A 23644-nucleotide genomic window follows, 5' to 3' on the forward strand; every position below is an offset into this window, starting at 1 on the left:
AGAGAGGGGGGAGAGAGAGGGGGGGGGGAGAGAGAGAGAGAGAGATAGAATAGAATAGAATAGAATAGAATAGAATAGAATAGAATAGTAGTGTTAGTATTAATTGATCAAGTGTTGATTTTATGCCAGTATATCACGAAACGCTCAGCATGAAACTTTGAGCGTTAAGTTCATGTTCTGAGTCCATCTGCTTGCCTGTAGCCTATATAGTAGCCTACAGCATACTTCCCAAATAAGTTGCGAGTTTGGTCTTTTATATCACTGTATTAGTCCATTAAGCTACATTAAGCGTTTTGTCCCAACGGAAGGGGAATCCTTGAGTATGAGGTATTGAGGGAAACCGATCATAGAGAAAGCTGATAACATGTAGGCTACACAGGGAAAGTAACAATGAAGTTATTGAATGAAACATAAACACAGCTTTTGTGTGTTTATCATCTTTTCCGCATATATACTGACACAGATAATCATTTTCATTTTATGAATGAATTACTTGCTCTAACTGTTGCTGGTCTTCGTCAACAACACGCGCTTTTGCACCACCTGCTGGTGAGGTCGACTAACAGCAGATGGAGAGTATGCTCGGCAATCTACTGCTTTTCCTGCAGTTCCTGGATGTCAATGTTGAATTTACTGTCGAATTTGAACCACTGAATTTGTGGAATCAAATTTGCAAAGCGAAATAAAATGGACCGAAAATTGCCTGTTGAATATTATAGGTTGTATTTTTAAACAGTTTGAATATTTTGGAAGTGAAATATGAAAGGTGAATATGGATTATTTAATTTTTAATAATGAAAATGTGTTTGAAATGTTTTTAATTGAAATATTCACAGCTTAAATATTCAACCATGTTGAATTTCAGCCCATAAAAATGCAAGCCCTAAAAATACAATGCATTAAAATGCAAGCATGGTTAATGCAATGCCTCTTTTTTTCAAGTTGTGCAATTCAACAGGCTTTTTTATTTCAAAATCATTTGACATTATTTTACTTCCATACACAACGCGCATACACTTTGCTTATCTCATCTACACAAAGACGCAGCAGTTCTCATTTTTAGAAAACCATACATTATTACAAGGAAAAATATTAACACACGAGGGAAATCATTGTTGTGTCCATGAAGATGTGAAAAAATAGGCACAAATCTAGCTTACACATTTACCCAAATTATTATACACCTGTTTAACCGAAGCTAATTTGGGTGTCTCCATCCCCAATGTCACTTCTCTGTGTTTTACGGCCCTGACGAGAACGTCGGTCTCCGCGGCTGTGAAGCACTCTGGCGTGCGCCTGGCAAATACGCCGTTATAATAGCAATCCGCATTAGAACAAGCGCGTCTGCTCTTAAAGGGAATGTGAGATGTCGCTCTGATTGGTTTATTTCACGTTACGCCCAAACCACACCTATGAATAATGAAGCTACTTCAGACCAACCATTTATCATTTATCCCGCCGGTATAATAGCAACAGCGCCCAAGAACCGCCCACAAAGTTACTTGCGTTTCGTGCTTGATACTTGCGTTTCAGATCGTTAAAATAGGGCCCTGTGTGTGTGTGTGTGTGTGTGTGTGTGTGTGTGTGTGTGTGTGTGTGTGTGTGTGTGTGTGTGTGTGTGTGTGTGTTTGTTCTTAATGTATTTGTAAACATTTGAAGGAACTCTTAATATTAATGTAATTAATGTAGAATAAAGGCAGTATTAAAGCACTTAATGACATTTGATTTTCTGTGACCTAATCTAAAGTGAGAACTATTTATGTTTAATACGTTGTTAACCTAACTCTTTACATAAGAGCTAATTAAACAATAACACTTTGTTAATTATAGTGAAAATGAATTAACAGCAGCTTATAAACTATTAAATACTATTCATTAACTAATAGTTTGAAAATGATTTATAAGCGCTGTGTTACTGTATACTTGTGATAAAGTGTTACCATTATTTCAAACTGGTTGCATTAAGTGTAATTGTTCCTTTTGTATGTGATGGTGTGATTCTTGTTTTTCAAAAAGAACACAAAATAAATAAAGATAAATGTGACTGATAGCATTATTTTTTTTCTCAAGATTTCCATAGATATGGTGATATATTGTTATTGTGTGTTATTTTGGCCATGATAATCATGTAGTGATAAATCTGATATGGTGACAGTCCTGGTTCAGGTGAAACACACACCACTTCCCTCTTTTCAGCATTTTGAGGAAATGCTCACGCTTTTGCAAGGGTCTGTTTGCACAAGCATTACAAGGCAAGTTGATTTACACCAAACATTTGTGATTTAAAAAACCCTCTTCACTGTATCCTGAATCTGTTGTCTGGTTTGTAGTTCGTCCGGTTTATTTAACTGTTAGTTTTACTTTCTTTTGGGGGATAATCAGGGCCGCATTAAGACTATAAGGGGCCCCTGGGCTTTACCTCTTGAGGGGCCCTTCATCCACCAGAACTATTACCTACATTCACTCAATCTTCTTAATCACAAAGTGCAAGTTATCAGCCCTTTATTTTGCATGAATAAATACCATTAACAAAACATCCAAACCTATAGGTCTGTCATATAAATAATATATAGGCCTATACAAATATCTCTGCATGAACTACATATTGGCACATAGTCAGAACAGTGGCGGAGTGGGGTTAAACAGAAATCTTTTTATTTCAACATAAAAAATAGTTTGACTATATACTGGACTATTTTAGTGCCTACAACACAACCAAATACAATTAATTTGTCATTGTAATTGAGAAAGTAGTGAATTACATCATTCAATATTGAGGGAATTTGACTTTTTATTTTTGTAATATTCCTCACCTCCATGCATATTAATAAAGGGGCTCACAGCATATAAGCTAAAGTTCAACTTGTTTAGTTAGCTTGGTTCTGGTTCCTTATTCAGTCTGAGTCTTTATGGTTGAGATGGTCTTACCACAGTTCCTCCAGTTTACAGTGAGGATTCTCCAGTACAGCAGAGAACAGCTTCACTACTGATTCTCCTAGTTTATTATATGACAGCTTCAGTTTTCTCAGGTGTGAGGGGTTTGATCTCAGAGCTGAAGCCAGAGCAGCACAACCTTCATCTGTGACACCACAATCACTCAACCTGTAGAGAACAATGACACAGATGAAGCCTATATCCAAAGATAAACATGACCACTTAAAAAATAAACAACATAATGCTGTCAATATTAAATATATACAAATAATCATTAGTTCATGTTGTTAAAATACATTAGTTAGGATTAGGGAATTGAATATACAGTTTGTACAGTATAACAATCATTATTTCTATGGAAAGTCCCTATCAAACATGGAAACCTAAGAACCTAAGAATACGGATTTTTTTAAAACAATTTTAAAATAGATTTTTATAGAAAAATAGAAAATAGAAAATCAGAATCGATACACTGTAAAATCCAACAGTGATTAGTTAACTTTACTTAATGTCTTAACTCAATTGTAAAAATCTAGTAAGCTGTACTATTCACATACTATGCTTTGTTTACTCAGAAAACCCAAGTTAAGATGAATTGATTGGTCATCAAGTCATCTTGAATGTTGAAATTTTAATACAACTGAAAAATTTCAGAGAACATCACATAAGCTGACTTCATAAATTGATGTTGATTTTCCTAAAATGTTTTTATTCACCATTATGGTGATTAGTGATCCCTTTGGTTGGGCACTTGGAACATAATTTATACTGTTGTAATTCTCTTCCCATTGATGCAGTGATTGCAACAAGAAATCAGTTATTCGGTTTCAAAAGAAGAGAAGTAATATATATCTATATCTATTTCTATATATATATATATATATATATATATATATATATATATATATATATGTATTTTGAGATGCGTTTACTCGCTGAGTTTGCTCATCGATTGCTCCTGTCTGCCTCGCTGTGACTGCTGCTGCTGTGAGTTGGTTTGTGGCTGTACGCTTTGTCTAAGCCTCGTATTAGCTTCGTATTTCTTTCTGTTTTGAACCATTATTTACTATAATTTCTAGTTGTTTATACTAATAAATACAGCTTACCCAACATCACACATTAACCTGACATCGCTAGCTTCCATTACTACTAGCACAACACGCTAGTAATTCGCTAGCCTGTTAACGCGCCACCCGTGTGCTCAGCTATTTATTTATTTTTCTCTCGCGCACCCGCGCCTTTGAGTTCATCAAAAGCCCAGGTGAGTAAGAATCAGTCAACAAACATGGTGAGTAATGACTTCTCCTGTTATTATCACTTGCACTTCATGTCACATGTTTAGCATAGCCTTCTCTGTCGGCAATATAGGATTTATATGTGAAAAATGCAGGGAAACAGTCAGGCTGACGGAGAAGATTTCAGAACTAGAGACACGCATCCAAACTTTAATTGAGGATAGTAAGAGTGCAAGAGCTAAGAGATACTATTTTGGATGCGCCTAGCCTAGTGAACCCTTTACACGATTTGGTTCCGGCTGAATTAGAGCCCGTGCAGCAAGGCAAATGGGTGACGGAGTGGCGCTGTAGTCGCGGATCAAAAAAACGCCCTTCCGTTCCGATTACCATAACAAATCGATTTGCCCCCCTCAGTGAAACACCCACTGAGAATTCTGTTGATTGTGCCCTAGTTATTGGTGATTCTATTACACGGAATGTGAAAATAGAGACACCAGCCACCATAGTCACATGTTTGCCGAGAGCCAGAGCGCCTGACATCAAAGCAAATTTAAAAGTGCTGGCTAATGCTAATCATAAATTCTCTACGATTATTATTCACGTCGGCACTAATGATGTTCGACTCCGTCAGTCGGAGATCACCAAAATGAACATTAAAGAGGTTTGTGAACTTACAAGTACGAAGTCAAGCACTGTAATTTGCTCTGGCCCCCTTCCTGTTCGCAGGAGTGATGAGATAGTTAGTAGATTGTGTTCACTCAATGGCTGGCTGTCTAAGTGGTGTCCGCAAAATAATATAGAATTCATAGACAATTGGAAAAGTCTTTGGGGCAGACCTGACCTGTTGAAAAGAGATGGTATTCATCCATCCTGGGATGGTGCTGCTCTTCTCTTTAGTAATTTGGCACATAGTCTTAGAGATAAAACATGACAAATTGGGGCCCAGGTCAGGAAGCAGACAGACTGGCTTAACCGACCGTCTGCTAGCTGTCTCACGTCACCAAGGTCAGATAAATCCCATCACATAGAGCCTCTTTCACCTAGATACCATCATATAGAGACTGTGTCTGTTCCCCGAATTTGGAAATCCCAAAAAATGTCTAAACCCATCTACGGTTAAAAATTCAATTGATGTTCAACAAAAAAAATATATATATATATAATACAGATGAGCAAATGATAAAGCTTGGGTTGCTGAATATTTGATCGCTTACTCCTAAAGCACGCATTGTTAATGAATGATTTCAGATTATAACCTAGATGTGCTGTGTTTGACAGAAACCTGGCTAAAACCAGACAATTATATTACTTTAAATGAGTCCACCCCGCAAGATTACTGTTATAAACATGAACCTCGTCTGAAAGGCAAAGGGGGAGGTGTTGGTGTAATTTATAGTAAAATCTTCAGAATTACTGAGAAGTCTTGTTTTAAATATAATTCTTTTGAAGTGTTGTTGCTAAATGTAACACTATCTAGTGTAAATGATAAATCACGTTTAACCCTCTGGGGTCGACAAACGCGCCCGCGCGTTTTGCTGGATTTTCTTCACATTGTAGCACAATAAACTTAAATTACTCCGTCATTTATGGTCATACAGAAAAAAGAAATATAAAAAAAGAATCTGTGAGATGTCTACTTTTGTATGTGTCCACTTACAATCAAATCAAAACATTGTGCTTTTTTAAAATAAAATAAAATAAACAGGGTGTCCTTTCTGCCTTTCCGTCTCGCTGAACTTTTTTTTTCTTGAGCACGTCTATAAACTGAAACAAAACTCAGTGAATACTTGTCACACATTTATGAGCCATATATCTTTATAATCATTTAAGTGTGTACTTTTAAATGATTGGATTCAAACTGAATACAAATATTCTCTGCTTAAGTAATTTGTATAAAACCAACAAGATGTCCAGTTTCTCAAGCGCTTGCTCATTATTTTTAATTTGAACGCCCACACGTGCAAAAGAAATTGACATGCAAATCACCCACGCCTCACACGAACACGCTCGTTTACCTCAAAAATAAAGCACCAAACTTCACCAAAGTCTCTGCTTTTCGTCGAGTTTGGAAGACACGCTGTAAGCTTACACTGGATTTACCTCAGAAGAAGAAGAACGCGATTTGAAGACAAGAAAGATGTAAGGTAAGAAATTCTTAATTATTTGTTAATGTTATTGTTGCATAAACTTCACATTGCAGTTGAACCGTTACTGTGTTTGTGGATATCTGCTCAAACGTAGATATGTATAATATGGTAACCATAATGTATCATATTTTGGAGCGCGCTCTGCGTTTGAATGTATCATATTTTGGAGCGCACTCTGCGTTTGAATGTATCATATTTTGGAGCGTGCTCTGCGTTTGAATGTTGTTACTGAAATCTTTTGGAAGATTTAATTTATTGTTATTATTATTTTATGCAGCACTGCGCATAGCCTCTGCCTACAAGGCACAACAAACCTGGTGTTCATTATATATTGTTGGAAAACATTTGTGTGTGTGTGTGTATTCTGTGAATTTTAAAAAGAAATTAACCAGAAAAATCTAAAATCTATTCCCAAAATATTGCAGCCCTATAGTTTCTCTTGATATCAGTATGTTCACAGTTTTTTTTTTTTTTTTTTTTTTTTTTTTTTACAGGGCCCTGATGCAACTGAGTCCTGCTGACTTCAACATTCACATGAGTCTCTGTACATGAAAATGGTAAAGTGAAAATCAAACACCTTGGAAATGAAAGAAATGTACAGTGTTTTTAGGAATGGCACAAAGGTCTCTGTCTTTGGATCATTGTTTTCAATAATGTGCTTTTTTTGTCATTTGTTGTGTATCTTTGGATTGTGTTGTGTTGTAAATAAATCCAAACAATCAAAAAGCCATTCTTTTTTAAATCTCCTCATTCTTTGTGTAAGGTTGTTCAGAATGACAGGGCCTGATAGCTCCTAATAGGGCCATTAGGGGAGGGTCTTTGTCTTTCTCAGGTGTGAAAACCATACATATTAATGATGTGTTTACACCTCCCGCATAAAGCTTTCTTACACAAAACACGTCTTACAAATTTTAAATCAATATATTGTCTTATCTGAATGAGCAGTCAGGGTGATTTTCACATAATTTTGGAGCAAATATTCTAGGCTACGTGATACAATTTTCAAAAGTCTTGTGAAGAAATAATCAGTATGGGTTTCATGGCCTTATTTCAGTGACATTTTTTTAATTTTTTTATTTTTGTATTTTCACAAACCACGCATAAATGTCATTATCTCAAAACTACAAACTTTTACATACATGCTGCTGACATATAATTGTAGCAGAGTTTGTGCTAAATACAGTGTAATCAGACTTTAGCCATGAAAATGTCACAAGTAACAGAAATAAGCACAAATGTCAGAGCATGTCAGAACACCTCCAGGGCCAGAAAACACCTCAGACCCCAGAGGGTTAACATTTGTGCTGGCTACTGTATGCAGGCCACCAGGGCACCATACAGACTTTATCAAAGAATTTGCTGATTTTCTATCAGAGTTAGTACTGGCTACAGATAAAGTACTAATTGTTGGTGATTTTAATATAAATGTGGACAACGAAAAAGATGCATTGGGATTGGCATTTAAAGACATTCTGAACTCTATTGGAGTTAGACAACACGTGTCAGGACCTACTCATTCTCGAAATCATACTCTAGATCTAATATTATCACATGGAATAAATGTTGATGCCGTTGAAATTCATGACATCTCAGATCATTATTTAGTCTTGTGTAAACTTCATTTAGCCACTGCCACTAAAGATTGCTTTATTAATAATCTTCCTGATCAGTTTCATCATCTCAGCATCCCGGATAGCTTAGAAGAACTAGATATTGCGACAGAAACTCTTAACTCTTTTTTTCCCAGCACTTTAGACACAGTTGCTCCTTTGCGCTTAAAGAAGATTAAAGAAAATAGTCCAACGCCGTGGTACAACGAGCACACTCGGGCCCTTAAGAGAGCAGCAAGAAAAATGGAGCGTTGCTGGAAGAAAACAAAACTAGAGGTATTTCACATTTCATGGAAAGAGAGCTCGATTGCATACAGAGAGGCCTTAAAAGCTGCTAGATCTGCTTATTTTCCAAACCTATTAGAAGAAAATAAACAAAACCCTAGGTATTTATTTGAAATTGTGGCTAAACTAACGAAAAATAAATCTTCAACCCCAGATGTTTCCAAGCAGCACAGCAGTAATGACTTTATGAACTTCTTTACTAACAAGATTGATAATATCAGGGAGAAAATTATAACTATGCAACCGTCTACTACAGTATCGCATCAGGCAGTTCATTGTAGTCTCCTTGAAGAAAAATTTGATTCATTCGTTGCTATAGGAGAGGAAGAATTTGCTAAACTCGTTAAATCATCTAAATCGACAACATGTATGTTAGACCCTATACCGACTAAGCTACTGAAAGAGATGCTTCCAGAGGTCATAGATCCTCTTCTTAATATCATTAATTCATCTTTGTCAATAGGATATGTACCAAAAACTTTTAAGCTGGCTATGATTAAACCGCTTGTTAAAAAAACGCACACTGTAAAAAATTGCTGTAGTTTTTACAGTAAATATTTACAATAGACTACTGTATTTTTAAATTTACAGTATTACTGTATTTTGCCATGTGGGAGCATGCATAATTGCGGTGAATTCTAGAGGTCCAATAAGATAGTGTGTTTTTTTTTTAAGTTACCACTGTTATTGCATGTTACTATGACTTCTGGAAACATGATTAGGCTATGCAGTAAATGCTACTGGTTATCATGCTTACCATTGTAATTTATTTTATTTTTTTAAGAAGGTTTTGGCGCTTCACAAGTCAATAATACTAATAGTCAACTGTAATAAATACGTAATAAATACAGCCTTTTTAGCGAATTATTTACACCATTTAAACTCTGACATTTGATTATATAACGTACACATCTAGTACTTTAAAACTGTTGGCTTTTAAAAACTCTTATGATTAAACAACGACATCGGCGTAGCGCAGTGCGTGTGATGTCATTTCGTCAATCGTCATCTTCAGTGGACATCTTGGGACTTTCCACGCGCTCGGCGCTGCTGCATCATCATCACCACTCAATTTTCGCGCTCACCTCATGCGCGCTACGATTACCGGACTCGGAGGTGGACCTCGAATGAGAGAGAGAGTGAGACGACGAGGTGTGTAGCTAGTAATTCATGCTTTAGTGTAAACGTGAAATCCTGTTACATCCATAATATCTTAACTATTATTTTTATTTTGTGACGTTGCAAAATGGATCATTTAGATTATTTGTCCAATTTTATGAATTTGCTTAATGAGTGCAGTCACAGATGAACGATTAGCTGGCTATATTTTCTTCACCGTGAAAGTGTGGCCGGGCTGCCATTTTACTATTACATTTTTGATAACTGTTCAGTATAAATGTACCACAATAATATAGACATGTAAGCTTTTAAACATTGCATTTAAATTGTGTTGGTTTTATGCAACTAAAGTGTTTAACTTGACTGCCAAGCCATTAACGTTAGCTAATTACGTTTTTGTTCGATTTAAAATGGTGTAATGAAGTATTTTTAGTTTTAGTTTTATGTTAATATTACTTGTAAGTGGTGCTTGGTATTCATATTTGTAATTTAGTTGTTAAATAGAAAGTACATTGGTATTTGCTGTGCACATGCTTTATTGCTGTGCATTTATTAGCTTGTGAAGTTTTAAATTGTTTGCAGTTGAACATGTTTATATGTCACTTTTGTAATAACGAGAGCAGTACAATCCTGAGTTTTGTGCAGCATATGAAATTGCATAGAAATGTGCCTAAATCAGGGTTTAAATGTGGTGTACCTGATTGCCCACATATTTTCACTAAGTTTTCTTCATTGAAGTCTCACATATACAGAAATCACAGGGAACATCACCGGTCTGCTGCTAAAGAGCATCAGGCACAGATGTGTGATAAAACATTTAAATGCCATGTAGACTTTTGTGAAGTTCAATGTGGGACCCTAACACAGCTTTTGTCTCATTTAAAGAGCCATATTCAGTCCGGTCTGGAGATCCGGTGCCCATTTGGTTGCAACAGGACATTTAAGGTGAGATCTACGTTTGCATCACATGTATCACGGACACATAAAATGTGCTCTGTAAACCATCTGATAGAGCCTGCTATGACCACGGAAACTCCAGATTCAGATGTCGTGTCTGAGAGCGAGAGATCAGAAGTTGTAGAGCAAAATTTTCCTGAAGTTGTGGATGAATCTCTTTTTCTAAGAAATTTAACCCTCTTCTATCTGAAACTGCAAGCTAAATTGCTTTTGCCTGAGTCTACCATTCAAGGCATTGTTGAAGAATTTCAAAACATCCATGACATTGGGCAGTCATATTTTCTTAGCAAACTGAGGGAAAAGCTTGCTTTGCTTGAATTACCAGAGGAAAGGATTAATGATGTGATTGATCAGTTGTCTAGGGAGGATTTGCTGACAGCTTGTAATAGTGGAGTTCTAAGTACAGCACAGAGGAGAAAGACTACTTTCAAGCAAGATTTCCACTATGTTGAGCCAGTCCCTATTTTATTAGGAGTCAGTGAAAGAAATGGGAAAGAGTGCTTTGCTCAATATGTCCCAGTTAAGCAGACCATCAGCGCTCTGTTTCAGTGCCAGTCTGTGAGGGATCAATATGAACAGATGCACTCACAAACAGCTGAAAATGATCTGTTTCGGGATGTAAAGGATGGTACGAATTTTTCTGAAAATTCCCTCTTTCAAACTGATCCATCATCTCTAGGTTTGATCATTTACCAGGATTCATTTGAGGTGGTAAATCCTTTAGGCTCAGCTAGAAAAAAACACAAATTACTGGCAGTTTATCTGACCTTGTCTGATATTTTACCTCACAACAGGTCAAACATAGACCACATGCAACTTGTTCTTTTGTGTAATGAGCAAGATTTTAAGAACTTTGGACCAGCTCATGTTTTTAGATCACTAATTGAAGATCTCAAAGATCTTGAGGAGAATGGAGTTGTTGTGAATGATGGCAAAACTTTGAAAGCTTCTTTGTGTTCCATCGTAGGTGACAACCTGGGATCCCACATGATTGGTGGTTTTGTCGAGAACTTTAGCCGAAGCCTACATTTCTGCAGGTATTGCACCATTGAGAGAGACTCATTCCATGCCACACCTTTAGAACCTGCTATGAAGCGAACTGTAGAGTCTTATGAGAGAAACATTCAGGAACTTGCTACCATTGGCGATAATGTAGTTGATGGAGTCAAATTTAACTCTCCTTTTAATCAGCTGAATTCTTTTCATGTTTGTCAGCCTGGCTTGCCCCCCTGCCTTGGACATGACCTCTTTGAGGGTGTTGTGGCATCAGATCTTAAGTTGTACATTGATTACTTGGTAAATCAAGAGAAATGCTTTACTTTCACAGAGCTAAATCGCTATATTAAACAGTTTAAGTACACAGGAAATGATGCTGCCAATAAACCAGCTGAGGTTAACTCGGGGAGTGAGAAGCTTTGTGGTCACGCTGTTCAGAACTGGTGTCTTCTAAGACTTTTACCAGTCATTGTTGGACACCGAATTAAGGATCCAGAATCAGAAGTGTGGCAGCTCATTCTACTCCTCAGACAAATTGTAGACCTAATTTGTGCACCAGCAATACTGGCAGATCAGGTCGCTTATCTGAAAGTGCTCATTGATGAGTACATTCATTTTAGGTGTGTGACTTTCCCTTCTAAGCCTCTCAAGCCTAAACATCACTACTTGTGCCATTACCCAGAGCTTATAAAACAATTTGGACCACTCATTCGCTTATGGACTATGCGGTTTGAGAGCAAACATACCTATTTTAAACAATGTGCTAGAAAATTGCACAACTTCAAAAATGTATGCGCAACACTTGCAGAAAGGCACCAGCTTCTCCAAGCCTATTTAAGTGCTGGAAACCTCTTTCAGCTTTCTCTGCAAGTTGAAAAAGGCTCTGAATTTTATTCTTATGATTTTAACGAAGCAATCAGGGAATCAGTTGATCACTTTGATTTTCAGCCAGGCAATACATTAGTAGCTACTGAAATCACTTTGAAAGGAACAAAGTACAGGAAAGGCATGGTTGTTCTTTTGGCCAGTAATGAGGAGGGTTTGGAGGTTGGCAGAATTAAACTAATTCTTGTTCACCAGAATTCAGTGGTTTACTTTGTGTCTGAGAAACGGCGTGCTGTGAAGTTGGTGGATTTGGGTGTATACTGCATAACAGATGAGGACCCAAGGAATGTCTGTGTACTTCAAGAGGATTAACACATGTGGCTTGTCTGTGATTGTGTTACACCACTCTTTTCCATCTTTTTAAGGTATGTCTAATTTAGAGGAAATAAAACTTGCCATCTCCTCTTCGTTACCTGGCCTCTCTGATGAAACGCTTCAAAATTTTATCCATGGGCTCTCTGCTATTGGTGTTGAGACAAAAGATGACCTCCAGTATGTCAAAGAAGAAGACCTCATGGAATTCCTCAGGCCTATACAATGCCGCAAACTACTGAGTGCATGGAAAAATGAAGGTATTTTTTTATTTAATTTTATTTAAAATGACTAATGTCCATTTGACAAATATTGTAAAATGTTTCATGTTCAAATTTCATATTTTTAATTGGCTATTTGTGTTAGAACAATCCAGCTGCTCGACTCCCCAACGCTCATCGCGTCAAGTTCTTTCTGATATATCAAGCCCAGGATCAGAGAGTTCAAGTTCTACACCATCTCGTTCTACGGCTTGCTTTTCAGCATCTTGCGCCTGGGCTGAAACATTTAAGGTGCCTTGGGAAGTCATGCCTTCTGGAATTAAACTGGCCATTGCAAATAAAAAAAGACCATCACCAGCTGATCGAAGGAAGCTAGTTAGAATGTTAGTGGATAACATGAAGTAAACCCATCAAAGGCACAGTGTCAGATTGTAGTGCAGAATATTGTTAAGCAGTACCCGGACAGCTTTGCTGATGTTCTGTCTGATGGAACAAAAATAGGTAGTGGGTATGCCTCTTTGCTCTTGCAAGTTAAAACCCGTGTTGAACATGTAAACAGGAACAACACATTAGCTCGTCGGAGAAAAGAACGACTACGATCATCGTGTAGAACCATAAGCCAGAGCTCAAGAAGGCTGGCTGATCAATATGGTTGTGTCAGTTGGCAGCCAGAGGAGTTTCCTGCAGGAGAAAATGATGACACTCTAGAAGAGAAGCGCAAGCAAATGGTACTGCTTCATTCTACTGAAGGAATGTCTGGAGCCGATAGAGGAGAACTTCACAAGTTGATGGAGGTCACATATTACCGTCAGCGCCGTGATATAAACGCCACTCCACCTCCGCCACTGTCTGAACTAAAGAACTCATGGCCTTACCTGTTTTGTCTGAAGGGGATCTTTTTACATTTCCAATTGCTTACTGACATCTCACTGCTACACAAAATCATGGAGAGCATTGAAGGGAAAGGAAAGAGGATTCTAAGATTTTTTCAAGAAAAGCCAACAAACAATGAGGTGTGTGCTGTTCTGTCGAAGTATCAAGAGGGAAATTCTCTGGTCCTGTGCATCTTGCAACTCTTAATGGCCCATTTTAAAGAGAGAACAGAATCCCTTCTAATTGAAGCTGATGTAAGTATAAAATTTAGATTTTTAATGTCTTAAAGATTTAATTGTAATACTAAATTAATTTTTGTTTTTCTTAGGCAGCAGCAACTGCAGCCGACGTGGAAAGAGAGGGATTACCGGATTCACCCGCACTGATCATCCAAGGTTTGTTGCTTTACTTTGTGTCTGTCTCCATCATATACACGTTTCTTTGCTCTCTAGCTTTTAAATGATAAAAATAGCTTTTAAATGATAAAAATAATAAATTATTATTATTGTAAATGGATAACTGTTTGTCCTGTAATGTTTTTTTTCTTCTCACTTTAATGGCCTTTTTAAAAATACACATTTTTGCCACCTGTTCCTGTATTCTGTTTCACAATTCTATTCTCATTCCTATAGTCCTTCCATAGTTAGCTCTCTCTGTGCCATGTTTTTTTTTTATCTCTGAACCATTCTCTCTCCTTAGAAACACAAATCCTTATTAGTAACATTGATCTTCATTATAAATCCATAGTTTACATTGTCTTTATCTAAAAATCAAAAATTACATCATGATTTACTCACCCACAAGCCATCCAAGGTGTATAACATTCTTCTTTTAGACGAATACAGTCAAAGTTATTTAAAAAAATGTCCTGGCTCTCCCAAGCTTTATAATGGCAGTGAATGGAGGATGAGATTTTAAAGCTCTAAAAAGTGTATCATCCATCATAAAAGTAATCCAGTAAAAAGTAACTCCAGGGGGTAAATAAAGGCCCTCTGAAGCGAAGCGATGTGTTTGTGTAAGTAAAATATACATTGTTAAACTAAAGTCGACTTATGCCAAAAGAAAGTAACTCCTGACATGATGTGTGACGTAGGAGCAGTGTAAGCTAACGCCTCTGGTGGTTCAAACAAATAGGGCTGTGTAAAAAACTCAAGGTCTTCTCATATATCGAAATCCTCAGAAATTTGTCTTTAAAACATTTTTTAATATAACTCCGATTGTATTTGTCTGAAAGAAGAAAATAATTTACTCCTAGGATATCGTGAGTAAATCATGGTAATTTTCACTTCATTTCATTTTTTTCAGACTGTCCCTTTAACATGAGCTACCCATGAACCATACTTTTACAACACTTATTAATCTATGCCCTGCCATATTTTTTCTATTTTTTACAGGCGAATCCATGACCCCAAGCAAGTGGATGTTGTCAGTCGAAAGGGAAGTTGTCCTGGGCCCATTTTCAGAGGCATTTGTTGAGGGCCTGGCAGCATTGTTTGCGACCTGTAGGAGCCATTTTGAGTTTAATCTAAATTGTTGTGCTATTGGAGCACTAGTATATTTTGTTAGATTTAGGGTCCTTTATTTTGTAGGGACTTTTAGTTTGACGGTCGGTGAGAATGTTTGTAGATAAAGATGGCCGCCTCTCACATTTCTAAAATAAAAGAAAGAACAAGGAAGCTGTTGGAATGTATTAAGCATACAGTTCTTTACATCGCTATTGAAACTCTATTGAATCTTTATTGGATCTCTATTGAATATTTGGACATTATTTTTTGATATTAAGTTGTGCCTTTTTTAACCACCATTTTTCAACCACTTACCAATCGTTTGTTGGATTACTGGAGTCCATACTTTGTCTGCTACTACCAACCTACTTACCTGCCTGCTGCCTGCTTTGCTCTACTTACCTGCCCTGTTTACCTATCTGCTGGAATCCCGTTTCATCCACCTCAAAAAGGTACAATTTAAGTTTCACTGTGTTGGATAGCTTGTCAAAGAAGCTAAGCAATACGTCCCAGCTAAGAGTGGTCCGCCACTACACAAGTAAAGAACTTTGCAACCATTTACACTGCTTCACAATTGAATTGTTTGGAACCCATGGAAGCATTTGTTTGACTGTTACTGAAGCATAAAAGTTTTTTGATACTTTGGAGTTGACGAAGTTTTGGATCTTTTGAGAATTTACCTTTTCAAGTTCACTATTGGAGTGCATTATTGTTTGTTACTGGATTTGCTACTGGAGCGGACTATGATTTTTGCTCAGTTGAAGAGTTGAAGATAACTGTGCTGTGTTATAATTTTTTGAAAAGGAAAAAGAAAATAACATATTTTTTGTTGTTCTCAAAAAAGCTCAAATATGGCTGATGACAAACTTAAAGAGCTTTGCGCAACGCGCAGAGGAAAACTTGGCGTGTGTACACGTAAAATGAATGAATTAAAGGAATTATTAAAAGGTGGAGATATTGAAGCCGTTGACACAGGCATTGAACATCTCCATGTGGCATTGGACGAACTTAAAGATGTGCATCAATCTGTGCAAGTGCTGTATGAAGAAGAGGAAAAGAAAAGTGACAATGATGATTGGTACCAACCAAGGATGCAAACCTTTGAAACATTTTTGAATGAGGTAGAAATGTGGAAGAGTGCTCAAAGCTATGAACCTCAAACTGTGGTGTCTCCTCTGGACAGTATATCCATTGTGGCAGCACGTGCCAGTAAAGTAGAACGTTCACGTTCTAGTTCCAGTGTTGCCTCAAAATCTTCGTCAGTGTCTTCCGCACGTTTAAAAGCTGAAGCTGAAAAGGCAGCTCTATTGCAACGTACTGAAGGACTGAAGAAAAAACACGCCTTGGAAATGGAAAGAATTAAAGTGCAAAATGCAATGGAAAGAGTTGAACTTGAAACAGAGTTGGCTGCAGCTAATGCAAAGGTACGAGTGTTACAGAGCATTGATGCTGAATCTATGAACTCTAAACTCATATCGACAGAAGTTTCAGAATTGCAAGGAGATGGCATGAATGCGTATCTGGAGAACAATTATGACAGAATCAAGGAACATGTTCATCCAGAACCCTCACCAGTGGAATATGCCAGAATCTCTACTGTTCCCAAAACACCATTGCAAAAGGTTTTAACACAGGATACAAGACCGCGGAGGTCACAAAGGCCTATTCAGACCTTACAATTGAATCCGACCAGTCAAGCAGCTGCAGGTACTTCCTTTCCACATGCGCCTTTAAGTTCAGATACCAGCAACCTGGGTGCTGTTGCTGATCTTATTGCACAGCAACAGAAAATGACTTTACTTCCAACTAGGCACCTACCCATGTTTAACGGTGAACCTCTGAACTTCAGACCATTTATGCAGGCATTTGAACACTGTATTGAGAAAAACACCAGCAATAGCCAAGACAGACTGTATTACCTTGAACAATACACCTCTGGCCAACCTAAGGAGCTGGTCAGAAGTTGCCTTCATATGGATGCAGATAGAGGGTATGCAGAGGCAAAACGGCTATTGGAACTTCATTTTGGAGATGAATTTAAAATTACTAATGCTTATATGGATAAAGCCTTAAATTGGAATAATATCCCATCAGACAATGGAGAAGCTCTGTACAGTTATGCTCTTTTCCTCCGTGGATGCTGTAATGTAATGCGTACCTTAAGGTACATGGATGAGCTGAACCTTCCATTAAACCTGAGGCTTCTAATCTCCAAGGTGCCTTACAAAGTGAAAGAAAAATGGAGATCACATGCTTTTGACATCAGGGAACGAACAGGAGCAAGAGCCACATTTGACGATCTTGTCCTCTTCCTGGAAAGGCAGGCCAGGATTTTACAAGACCCAGTTTTTGGTAACCTCCAAGACAGCTCCTCAAACAGAAGGTCATCAAAAACAGCCGTTAACAGTAGCAAGCCAATGAGTTCCATGCAGAAGAGCAGAGGGAGCAGTTTCGCCACAACAGTAGCAGTTGCGCCAAAGAACAACACAGAGAGCACAATGCAAGTATCCAATGTGCCCAAAAACAGTTCATCAAAACTCTGTCCTGCCTGTAATGGTGAGCATGAGATTGTGTCATGTCAAGAGCTGATGAAGAAGTCTCACAACGCACGAGTTGAGCTGCTAAAGACTAAAGGTGTCTGCTTTGGTTGTCTTGCTAAAGGACACATGAGTTTGACTTGCAAAAATAGACAAACCTGTTCAATTTGTTCAAAATTACATCCCACTATCTTGCATATACCTCAAAATGTAACGAAAGAGCAGAGTAATGCAGGTCCTTCAGACAAAAAGGCAGTGAGCAGCGGGTTGGTTTCACTGAAAACAGAAGCACTTGATTGCAGTGATAAACATTGTACACTTGCAATAATACCAGTTCAAGTCAAAATGAGTAATTCAAATCATGTAATTCAGACATACGCTTTCCTTGACCCAGGGAGTTCCGCAACCTTTTGCACAGAACAACTTAGGAGGAACTTGAATGCTAATGGGAAACATCAACAAATACTTCTGCGCACTATGGGGCAAAAGAAATCTGTTAACAGCCTGGTAGTCAAGGGCCTGGAAGTATGTAGCTTGGAAGGAAAGGAATTCATAAAATTGCCTGAAGTTTACACTCAGCAGGAAATTCCAGTCAACAGGGAACATATCCCCAGACGAGAAGATATTCGAAAATGGCCTTATCTTCAAGATGTTGATATTCCCAACATTAATGCTGGGATTGACCTTCTGATTGGGATTAATGCGCCCAAATTGATGGAACCTTGGAGAATTATCAATAGCCAGGGTAATGGACCCTTTGCTGTTAAAACACTGCTAGGTTGGGTGGTGAATGGACTTATCCATACTGAGGATGCATGCATCAACAAGCAAGGTCAGAAATATGTTCATGCACATCGGATTTCTGTTGATAACCTGAGTGAACTTTTGATTCAGCAATACAATCATGATTTCCCAGAAAAAAGTTTTGAGGAAAAGAAGCAAATGTCGGTGGAAGACCACAAATTCATGCAGATAATGGACAGCTCTGTTGAAATAATGGATGGACATTATCAATTGCCTTTGCCATTCAAGAAGGATAATCCTATGATGCCAAACAACCGTCACATGGCAGAGCAACGAGCATTGTCTTTAAAAAGAAAGTTTCAAAAGAATAGTGACTTTCATAATGAGTATAAGGCATTTATGGAAAAGGTCCTATCATGCAGACATGCTGAACTTGTACCCCAAGACCAGTTGATGCAGGAAAATGGAAAAGTGTGGTATATTCCACACCATGGTGTGTTTCACCCAAAGAAGGGGAGCTTGCGTGTGGTATTTGACTGCTCTGCAGCTTATCAGGGTGCCTCACTAAACACTGAACTCATTCAAGGACCCAATCTTACAAACAGCTTAATTGGGGTCTTAGTCCGTTTTCGTCTTGACAACATTGCTATCATGGCTGATGTGGAAAAAATGTACTATCAAGTAAAGGTCCCATCTCATCATGTGAACTTCTTGCGCTTCCTTTGGTGGCCAAATGGGGACGTCAGTCAGCCACTGAAAGAGTACAGGATGATCGTTCATCTTTTTGGTGCAACATCATCAGCTAGCTGTGCAAGTTATGCTTTAAGGAGGACAGCTGAGGATAACAAGGGGTACTTCTCATCTGATGCAACTAGCACAGTCAAGAACACCTTTTATGTAGATGATTTGTTGAAGGCGGTGGACACAGAGGGCCATGCCATTGGACTTTGAAAAGAGCTGAAATTACTCTGTGCAACTGGAGGCTTTAAGTTGACCAAATGGATTAGTAACAACAGAGCTGTATTGGCCTCCATTCCAGAGCCTGAGAGGGCCAAGGACATAAAGAATCTTGACCTTGACATAGAAGATTTGCCAGTTGAAAGAGCTCTCGGTGTGCAATGGTGTGTTAAGGAAGACACTTTCACATTCCAGGTGACCATAAAGGAGCGTCCATGCACCAGACGTGGGATTCTGTCCATGGTCAGTTCTATATATGACCCACTTGGATTCCTTGCACCTCTCACCTTTCCGGCAAAACACATCTTGCAAGAGTTATGCAAGCAGAACATTGGATGGGATGAAGAATTGCCAGAGGTTCACGCTCAAGCTTGGAAGCAATGGTGGCAAGATCTTCCAAGAGTGAGAGAGTTCAAGGTCAACCGATGCCTTGTACCAAACAACTTTGGAGATGTCAAAACGGCACAGATGCACCACTTCTGTGACGCGAGTGACCTGGGGTATGGAACAGTTACCTATCTTAGGCTGACTAGCAGCAACAAGGTCCACGTCACCTTTATAATGGGAAAGGCCCGAGTTGCTCCCTTAAAACTGATGACCACACCACGAATGGAGCTCACTGCTGCAGTTTTGGCCGTACGAATGGACAAGATGCTATCTGAGGAGTTGCATATGGAATTGGAAAAGTCTCTGTTTTGGACAGATAGCATGACTGTTCTAAGGTACATCCGGAATGAAAGCAGAAGATTCCTAACCTTTGTGGCAAACCGTGTTAATGTCATCAGAAGTGAGTCAGATGTCTCCCAATGGAAGTATATAGGCACAAAACTCAATCCCGCTGATTATGCCTCCCGAGGACTACATGTCAACACATTCTTGAAAAGAACAACATGGATCAGTGGCCCAGACTTTCTGAAGGAATCATCTCATTGCTGGCCAGAGCTTCCATCTGAACCTATTCTCTCTCAAGATGACCCTGAATTAAGAAAAGGAGTTGTCACTGTCAATGTTGCTGTGAAGGAAAACTGTGACGCCACTACTTACCTCATGAATTATTTTTCAACTTGGATGAGGCTCAAGAAAGCTGTGGCATGGTTCCTGAGGTTCAAGTCTGTTCTGTTGAAATTATTTAAGAATGGCAAGAAAGATCTAAACAGACATATCATGACCACAAGAAAAGGAAAACATGAAAAGACAGGTCCATATGTTCTGTCAATCAGTGATCTAGAGGATGCTAAGGTTGCAATCTTGCAGTTTTGCCAAAGGCAGGGATTCCCACAAGAAATAGCCTGTTTGCAGAAAGGCATGCAAAATGTAAACAGAAACAGCTCCATCTACAGGTTAGATCCTCTTCTGGCCAATGGCATCTTAAGGGTTGGTGGGCGTCTGAGTAAAATGGCAATGCCCACTGAGCAGAAACACCCTGCTATTCTCCCTAAGGACCATCACGTTTCCAAACTGTTACTTCAGCACATCCATCAAGAAGTTGGACACAGTGGAAGAAATTTCATGCTCTCCAAACTCAGACAAAGATATTGGATTCCTTGCGCCAACACTCTGGCCAGAAAGGTAGTTTTTGAATGCACCAGGTGCAGAAGAGTCAAGTTGAGTGCAGGTGAACAGAAAATGGCAGACTTGCCAGTTGACAGGTTGACCCCTGACCTTCCGCCCTTCACGCATGTAGGGGTTGATTATTTTGGGCCATTAGAGGTAAAACGAGGCCGCAGCATTGTAAAACGGTACGGCGTAATTTTCACATGTCTTACCAGCCGTGCTATACACTTGGAGGTTGCACATTCACTTGATACTGACTCTTGCATTCATGCATTCAGACGTTTCATTGCCAGAAGAGGACCAGTGTCTGAGTTGCGGTCAGATAATGGAACAAACTTTGTTGCGACTGAAAAGGAACTAAAAGAGTCCTTGAAATCTTGGAACATGCAACAAATTGAAAAAAGTCTGCTCCAAAAGGGAGTGAAATGGACATTTAACCCTCCCCATGGTGCCCATTATGGAGGGATATGGGAGAGGTTGATTCGCATGATCAAAACGACGGTACGGTCAGTCACCAGCCAACAGTATCTGGATGATGAAGGCCTTCAGACAGTAATGTGTGAGGTTGAGGCCATTCTCAATAGCCGTCCACTCACGACTGTTTCTGATAACCCAAATGACTTGGAGCCGTTAACACCTAATCATATACTGCAGCTTAAGGTGCAGCCTGTTCTACCTCCAGGTTTGTTCGTGAAAGAAGATCTTTACACCAGACATCGTTGGAGACAGATCCAGTACATTGCCGACTTATTTTGGAAACGCTGGGTCCGAGAATACCTCCCTCTTCTGCAAACACGGCAAAAATGGTCTCGTGTCAGACGCAACTTCTGTCCAGGAGACGTCGTGCTAGTAGCTGATAGCACAGCGCCAAGAGGATCATGGATGCTGGCTAAAGTCACTGAAGCCTTCCCTGACTCTAAAGGCTTGGTCCGCAGTGTACGGCTTCAAACCAAAACAAGCCAGCTTGAAAGACCTATCAGTAAGATCTGTTTGCTAGTAGAAGGCCAGCAATCTAAAGCTGAATGAGACCTGAATGAACTTGCGCACGAGCACACACTGTCATACAGATACATACACTGAATCTTTGCACTCATTTATTCTTGTAAATAATGCATAATGAGTTTAAGGGAATAATATATGGCTCCTTGGAAAATTACATTTAGTTAGTTATAGCTTGCTTCCTGCAATAGCTATAAGGGGCCGGCTATGTAGGAGCCATTTTGAGTTTAATCTAAATTGTTGTGCTATTGGAGCACTAGTATATTTTGTTAGATTTAGGGTCCTTTATTTTGTAGGGACTTTTAGTTTGACGGTCGGTGAGAATGTTTGTAGATAAAGATGGCCGCCTCTCACATTTCTAAAATAAAAGAAAGAACAAGGAAGCTGTTGGAATGTATTAAGCATACAGTTCTTTACATCGCTATTGAAACTCTATTGAATCTTTATTGGATCTCTATTGAATATTTGGACATTATTTTTTGATATTAAGTTGTGCCTTTTTTAACCACCATTTTTCAACCACTTACCAATCGTTTGTTGGATTACTGGAGTCCATACTTTGTCTGCTACTACCAACCTACTTACCTGCCTGCTGCCTGCTTTGCTCTACTTACCTGCCCTGTTTACCTATCTGCTGGAATCCCGTTTCATCCACCTCAAAAAGGTACAATTTAAGTTTCACTGTGTTGGATAGCTTGTCAAAGAAGCTAAGCAATACGTCCCAGCTAAGAGTGGTCCGCCACTACACGACCTATTACAACCTAAATCTTGCTTATCAGGATGACGCTGCATGCACGCTGGAATTTATTCAGAGGTATTTCAGAGCATAAAATCTTACTCAATATTTATTGTGGACTTTCAAATTTTCTTGACTTTTTTTTGGGTTTTCAATTTAGGATAGTTTATCAGGATTAGATATTTTATGGAAAAGTTTTCAAATGAGCAACAAAAAATTGCTAACCACACACTGAATAGAGAATTGTTTTATTCACTGCATGAATAACTAATTCTAAAATTACTAAAACTAAATCTGTATAATAATGATATAATCTGTACATTTTGTTTATTGTAAACATGGAAGGCTAAATATTTTTATATTAAAATTTTGGATAAAATTACATATGACCCTAACTCTTTATTAATTGAAATTAAATGTAATTTATGAGTTGTCTGACAAATTTTGTATTTGTTTTTTTGATAATTGGATGTTGTGTTTTTTTCACAGAGGACTTGTGGGCATTAACCCAGAAACTGGAACAAAAGTTGCTGCTGGAAAAAAGAAAATGCATGGAATGAACCCACATGTATGCACACTGTTACGGAAACTAATGGACTTTGAATGGCTTGCCATTTAAACAAAAGTATTCCAATGGAATTGATACAAGAGACTCTGACCTGATTTCCAAGTTCATAACTGTTCTAGTTAATATTCATTCTTGCCTTTTTTGGATTTGGCAAATTGAAGGTAGGCACAGTTCAGACCATTTCTTTTGTTTATGACTGAAGTTCAGTCACACTTGTGTGCCCTGTATAGTTGATACTTAAAGGATTAGTTCACCTCAAAATGAAAATTTCCTGATAATTGAATCACCCCAATGCCATCCAAGATGTTCATGTCTTTCTTTCTTCAGGGGAAAATAAAGTTTTTTGAGGAAAACATTTCAGGATTTGTATCCACACAATGGATTTTAATTGCAACCAACATGTTGAAGTCCAAATCAATGCAGTTTCAAAGGGCTTTGAAGTGCTTCAAACGGCTCTGCACGATCCCAGC

The 23644-nt window shown here is 38.4% G+C and overlaps 1 protein-coding gene across 1 annotated transcript in view; it reads right to left on the reverse strand.

Annotated features, from left to right (window-relative positions):
- Window positions 1–23644, reverse strand: part of LOC309506195 (uncharacterized protein) — a 535239-nt gene that overhangs the window by 405409 nt on the left and 106186 nt on the right. The window contains exon 10 of the mRNA XM_082179817.1: window positions 2929–3102. Coding sequence (XP_082035943.1) covers window positions 2929–3102 — 174 coding nt within the window. The remainder of the gene's footprint in view (window positions 1–2928; window positions 3103–23644) is intronic.

The sequence above is a fragment of the Leuciscus leuciscus genome (assembly GCF_965113295.1).
Source record: "Leuciscus leuciscus genome assembly, chromosome: 9".
Lineage (NCBI taxonomy): Eukaryota > Metazoa > Chordata > Actinopteri > Cypriniformes > Leuciscidae > Leuciscus > Leuciscus leuciscus.